The 6,958-nt window shown below is 44.8% G+C and overlaps 1 protein-coding gene across 1 annotated transcript in view; it reads left to right on the plus strand.

Annotated features, from left to right (window-relative positions):
• T265_11071 (hypothetical protein) overlaps positions 1-6,114 on the plus strand; it is a gene marked incomplete at both ends in the record, with an annotated part of 11,643 nt that extends 5,529 nt beyond the window's left edge. The window contains 3 exons of the mRNA XM_009177623.1: positions 4,174-4,394; positions 4,669-4,750; positions 5,982-6,114. Coding sequence (XP_009175887.1) covers positions 4,174-4,394; positions 4,669-4,750; positions 5,982-6,114 — 436 coding nt within the window. The remainder of the gene's footprint in view (positions 1-4,173; positions 4,395-4,668; positions 4,751-5,981) is intronic.
• Between the last annotated feature and the right edge of the window lie 844 nt (positions 6,115-6,958).

Raw genomic sequence — 6,958 nt, forward strand, 5'->3', positions numbered from 1 at the left:
CTGACATCGGTTGGCAGCCATATCCTGTAGTATCTCCAACCAGGCAGTGAGGATCACGCGGTCCCCATCCTGGAAGGCGAGTAGCACCGACAGCACCCAAGCGTTTAATGATCTCCTTCATACTCCTCTGCCAAGTAAAGGGTTGGTCACCTCTCTATACTGACAGTTTCATTGAAGCTGGCCTGAACACCAGGTTTTCGTTCATGCCAATATTATTTGCTGTGAATTCCCGCAGACCACATATGGCAAATGTGGTCGAACCACTGCACAGTTGTGCATTGTAGGAGAGCTCAGACGATCTGCCTTGATCTACACGCAGAACCTTGCAGCCGATGGTAGTCCAGGGAAATGAAACGAGCAAACGAACCTGCAATGGCCAGTCGCTGGTGATCGGCAGGCCTAAAAATGATGGCATAACAATGGGGGCTGGCACCAGCTACTTGTTCACCATGGAGGTATTGATGTCATACGTCAGTTCCTGCAGTATTCAGCGTACTACCCGCGGACTCCAGTAAAGTGACGTGCAAGTGTTACCGGTAAACTCTTGTTAGACATATCCTCTGGGAGGTAGGGAATCCCATAAAGCGTGTGGTTAGTGGTTGCATTATCCTGAGGATGACACTGTCAGAGTAAGCTGATGGCCCATAAGACTGGTCCCACTAAGGCATGTGTCCGTTAATGGCGCGGCTCCTACGGCCTAGACTATCTGGAAATGATTAAGTTCATTACTAATTCCTCATGCGTTTCGATGCATCTCGTCTCAAAGCCCCACACATCTGCTTGTGCAGCCATCGTCTACGCCGTTCTGTCGAATCTCAGGTCCTCCCATAATCCAGAGTGTAACTTGCAGTTTATCAAACCCACTCCCTTAGTAGCAGAATTCCGATCATCCCAGATTTCGAACTCCATTCTTGATTATATTGTAGAAAAGTTGAGGGTGTGAATTTCACCTATTTGTTTCAAGTGGCCTTATCAGCCGAGCTATTTGCTCATCGAGCTGTGTTCACGTCCAAGACGCTTACTACTTGGAAGGGCTATGGTGTTCGGGATTCAGTTATTCCATTTGACTTAAACCAGTTACTTCAGGTAGTGTAAGTGGAATTGGCCCAAAGTCCAAATATGTTGTCCGTCCTCATACTCATAACGTAGGGAAGACAGTGAACCATTCCTCTCCTGATCTCCAGGCGTAGATGAAGATTGCTTTAGACAGGCAAATGTTCCTCGACCTTTGTGATTCACGCTTTTATTTCATCACCAAGGGTCAAGCTGTGTATAATGTGGTGCTAAGATGGTAGATATAATTGCAGGACCCTGTTTCACAACCATTTAAGTGATTTAATGCTTTATCCCATACATGTACATGCGTATATATATGTATATAATGCCTCGTATTAGTTGAAACAACATCCAAGATAGCGAGGAATTTTTTTTCATACAGCAATGTTCAGAGTTTAGTGCAAACCCTCGAACAGCTCACTACCTCGTCGGTACCCTTTCGACAAAATAATCATTTGATCTACAGTATGCGCAAGGAAATCAGGTGGGGTTCAGCCGACTCTCCGGCCAACACAATTTCAGTTTGTCTCTCCGTCCTGATAGAGTCGCTGTTCTGCACTGCGTACCCCATCCGACTTATCATCTAGCCGTAACTTGCCTGTACAACTTGGAGATATCGAGCTAACTGTTTCCACGTGAATTTCGGTCCAATATAAAAAAATAAGTACCATACGCAGCCAGCTGAATATGGCGTTTCAAGATTAATCAACAAGTGACACAGATTGTTCGTCTTATGAGAGGAATCCCAGTAGCCACTCGTTTCATATGTCCGATAGAACGAAAGCGTAAAAGTTTACTTTCTTTGACTACCCAAGTCTCTGTTGTTTGGAAGTGGCCACCTGTAAAACAGGTTCTCACGTCAGAGGAATGGCCTCAACATCAACAAAAACTACACGTCACTGCCTATTGGAAAGAACAGAATCATTCATATAGTTGTAATACACTACTCATAAGGTTGCTGAAAACTCTTCGACAGCCCACGACCGTTTTCGCTCTTCTTGAGGCTCATCAGGTAGGCTCAGTCCCCGAGTTTCCGTCAAACTTATGTTCTAATTGAAACCAAATGCACGAAATTAGTGAAATACACTCTTTTACAAACTAATTTGATGAGTCTCCCGAAAACCAGATTAGTTTGCAAATGAGTGTATTTGGCCAGAATCATTCATGTTGTCAGTTCACACTCACTCATCCCGTCATCATGATCATGACTTCTTGTTACATCGGAAGATTACATTGAGTGAAACATCACGGATGGAATGGGAAATCAAAGATCAGAATGAGAACCAACAAGGGAGTTCTGCTTATTGAGTTTATGGAAATTGAGCCTGTAGACTCGGGACACTGAGGATACGTTGACAAGTTTGTGGAGACGAACATGGCAACGACAACTGCACGTTGCCTTATCAAGAGCTGTTACCTTCTCACGGCCAGGTGCGAGAAACTTACTAACGGTTCTTGATCATCACCAAAGTTCTATTTATGGAATCTTGCCATCGGCTGCCTACTGCGGCTTTGTTTTCATCTTGATTTCGTGAGGCAGTGATAGGTGCTGTAGTCGATCTGTCGATGTGCTTTTGGCGTGCTAATGAGAGTGTGATTAATGTGCCACCTGTTGTTCTCTGTTCACCTGATATTTTAGTTTGCTGGAAACCAGTTGGACAGGCAACCTCCGTTGAGATCTTGCATCTCATTCGGATCGATCAAAAAACACAATCAACGCTTTGTTTGATCGGCGACCTGATCCACATTGAACCCCATAATCGGTGGAGGGACGACAGTGGAGGCTACCGCAAACGTGGAATGATTCTAGCAGTTTTGTACAAAATATAAAAATAAGAGCACAATTCTTTTTGCATACACGTGAAACCATTTGGATTCACGAGAATGTAATGCGTTGTGTGGGTGCTCAGATTATCGTAGACTCAGGTTCTTAGCAAAATTTTGCATTTTGAATGGTCACAGCGCATTCACAGAAATCTGCTCTCCCATAAAAATGAGTCCAAACTGTTTGGAATAGGGGATTTGGGAAGAACAAACCATTTCCGGTGAGCATCCCATCCAGAAGCAGATAAGCTTAGACAAACTTGCAAAAAGAAGGGTAATTTTCAGTATGCTGTGGGCTGTCGCTGCTTCGTTGAAGTGGGTACAATGCACGGGCCGCTCCACTTTAGTTAGAGATCCTGGACTTATTCACCACCGGTGCTGCGGCTGGCGAGCTACCATTTTCGCGTCTTTTGCGAGTGCAAAAGAGAAGACTACAGTTCAACAGAAAAGAAAACCGGCTGACTTAAGTGTCTGCGTTGTCCAGTATAACATTTGAGGACTATAACACATGCAATTTAACCGTGGATCATCTGGTACCAGCATCGTGTGTATTTTAAAACTTCGTCTTCTGTATACTACTGAAATTCATATGTTTCCTTGCTAAGCAATTCTTCATTGATCCTCTTCATGAATGTTCTCATGGGGTGCTATTTCATGGGTGCTACATCAAGTGCCTGACACCGTGAAGTAATGAGTTAGTACTTGTGGCTTTGTAGATACAACACGTCCTGACATAATCGGCGTGCCATTACTGATCCAAATGTGTAGATTAGAACAAGTACATCTTGGTCCCAAAAGCGCAAACCAATTGCACAATTTGTCGCTTAATTTTGCGCACAAACTGCGCGTGAACCTGGATCTTCAGTTGGATGACTGGAAACTTTAGTTCAAGAAGAAACCTCTTTGCCTAAAGGACACTACTCACAAGGTTGCTGAAAACTCGTCGACAGACCACGACCGGTTTCGCCCTTCTCGGGGCTCATAAGGTAGGCGCACTCCCCGAGCTTCCGTCAACCTTCTGTTCTACTTGAACCCAAATTGGACTGTTTTTGAAAAATACCCCTATTTGCTGGTGTGTATTTCTTGAAAACCTCTGCCATTTGTTCGTTTGCCATGTAGAAGGAAATTATTTCAGTCAGATTTGATGCCAATGAGTGCATGGCTGACAAATGAAATCTACGTCGACGACGTCTCTAGCTAGAGTGCTGTCAGCTACGTCATGTCCCAAGAGATTCAACAAATCAGATATGCTTTAGTGCCCTGGCGTCGGACTACACTAAGACGTTACTCAAGCCTGAACGTGTTGGTCTGTTCACATGTGAAAATTCATATGCGTCCAGGCTACGCTGGTGGAGCAGTGGTAACACGCTCTCCCCGCAATTCAGATGTGTGGAGTTCACAACTGGGTTATAACAGGAGCGGAACTCGAGGCCTCGAGACTCACCAGAATCTTTGCTCCAGGACAGGAGGATGGCTGTTCAAACATGACTGTTGTGGTCGTGAACTAACAGAACGTGAGGGAAACTTTTTCTCACCATAACCAAACATTGATTTTGGGACTCAGTCAGTATATGCCTGGCTAAACTGCAATGAAGGCGAAATTTGCTCAACGGAACACAACCTGAGCATTGAAAGAAGCAACTGAAAAGTTTTCGGTTTAACCTAGCTACTGAAACCGAAGAATGGGAAGCGTAGATAAACATTGCCGTTGATTTCTGGGCTAAATTGCTCAATCGTGACTCAGTTTTCACTTTTTCGAGAAGTTCACTCATTTGCAAATCAATCTAGTTTTCACGAGAGACTCAACTGAATCTCTCGTTTATGATATTCTACAACTGAATGTGCTGCACACAGGGCGCCTCATGATTCAGTTGGCACGATAGTCGAGATATCACAGTATATTTTCACTTTGTTTCAAGTCAGTCCGTTAACTACTTCGATGAAATATTCAGTGACCTTTGGATCCATGAATTTTGTGGACCTGATAAACCGACCGACAAAACATTTGTGACTGAATGAGGCAGTCACCGTGTGACAAGTGCCCACCAGATTTCACCGTTAAAGGTTGATGCGCTAAATTGAACGAAGGAGATTTCCAAGCAGAAAACGAGGAAAATGCAGGTTGAGATGACCTCCGAAGGCGTCAACTCCGTAGATGGCTGACCAGATGCATGATGTGATTCTGGCAGGTAGTCAGATGTCAGCAAAAAGGTTGTAGAGGAACTTGGGCTGTCTCGAGAACCTGTTCCATCGGTAGCTCAGGAATAACTAGGCTGAAGTGAATGTACAAAGACTGGAATACTGACGAGAAACGACATCCGGCGAAGAACTCTAAGTTCATTCTGTAGGATTTCCTACGAGATGGTTCCGAATTATTGACGAGACCTGTTTGCATCTGAGATAATAACAACAGTGGCGGCGCTTAGGTTCATTGGAAAAATTCCAGACATAGGAGGAATGTTCATGGCCCTACAGTTGGGGATCAGGAGGATGCTGTTGTGGCTGAATATGTTCCAACTGGACTGAGGTTTTGAGCAGGATACCGTTGTGAGTTGTTCTGCCCAATATTGGAGGCACTTCAAGAATAACGGAGAGTGAAGTTGCAGGGAGAGTTTTCTTATCAGCGTGCCCGTTCACAAGGCCCATGAAGCTTAGGACGATGTGACAAAATTGTGGTTTGGTCGCGCAAAACACCAACATTATTACCCAGTCTTTTGCCCACCATCTTGGTACTTTCTGTTTGCAATTTTTAAAAGCAGCATGAAAGCGCATCACTCTTTGACTGGAGTAGTATCGAAGGGTTGCCAGAACTAAGGACGGATGGATTACACCAGCTTTGGTTGTATTCAGGCGAATGACAGTCAAGCCTATTACAAAGTAGGTGTCGTTTTTTTTTCAAAAAATAAAACCTGACACAGTGTGTTGTTCACACTGTCAAGCAAGAAAACCTCATTTCATATGTTGATGGCTGTGGGATTTTGTAGAATCCACACTCACATGACTCTCGATTGAACAGTAGCTCTATTCTCCTCGCGCAATCGTCCTGGTGAATCCACACCAAAGGGGAAAAGCAGTGGATTCGAGTTTCGTTCTTATTACAGCTCATCAGTGGCGCATATCCAATGGCCGTGCCGGGCTTTGAACCCCGCATATCTGACACGCGAGGCTAGCGTGTTACCACTACACCACCAGCACACATTGGACTTATCCGGATTTTTACGTCTGAACGGGTGAACATGTTCGCTCATGAGTGATGCGAGTGGAACGCCCGATGACTCGAATTACCCATTGGCATACCTTGGCTGTGTCGGTTGAGTCCAGTGCTTTCACCCTTTGTTGTGGACTCACCAGCACGATTGCGCGATTTTCCAAACGAGAGTCCAGCAGGTTTCAAGTGTTTATGGCGCTACCTGACTGGGAAGTACTAACTGGCGGGTCAATCGATCGACACAACCAAGGTGTGTTACTGGGTCGCTGTTCGAGCGGTCGGGCGTTCCGCTCACATCACTCACGTGTAAACATGTTCATCTGTCCAGATGAGTGCGGCGTGCGCTGGTGGAGTAATGACAACACGCTCGTCTCGCACATCAGATGTGCGGAGTTCAAACCCCGGCACAGTCATTGGATATGCATCGTTGGTGAGCCCTAATAAGAACAAAACTCGAGTCCAGCCCTTCCCCACCCTTTGGTCTGGACTCACCAAAATCTCATTTGAACGTAGCGTATATACACTCATTTGCAAACTAATTTGGTCTTTCGAAAGACCCACCTGGAACCCAGCTGAGTCTCTCATTTGTGATGTTTACAGGCAGCTGAATGTGCTGCACCAGACCGCCTCATGTTTCAGTCGCCATGAGATTCGAGATATCGCGATACGTCTATATCTTTTTAATTTACTACTCATAAGGTTGCTGAAAAGCCGTCATTCGAACGTATTCGGGCCTTGTTCTTGCAAACAGTAAACAAACTAAGCAAACAAATAAACAATTGACGAAACATTCAGGCAAAAAAGAGGACGGAAGAAGAAACATTGGCTAAATGAAAAACAACTGAACGCATAAAAACAAAAACAGCATGT

This window comes from Opisthorchis viverrini (genome assembly GCF_000715545.1).
Source record: "Opisthorchis viverrini unplaced genomic scaffold opera_v5_444, whole genome shotgun sequence".
Taxonomy (NCBI): Eukaryota; Metazoa; Platyhelminthes; class Trematoda; order Opisthorchiida; family Opisthorchiidae; genus Opisthorchis; species Opisthorchis viverrini.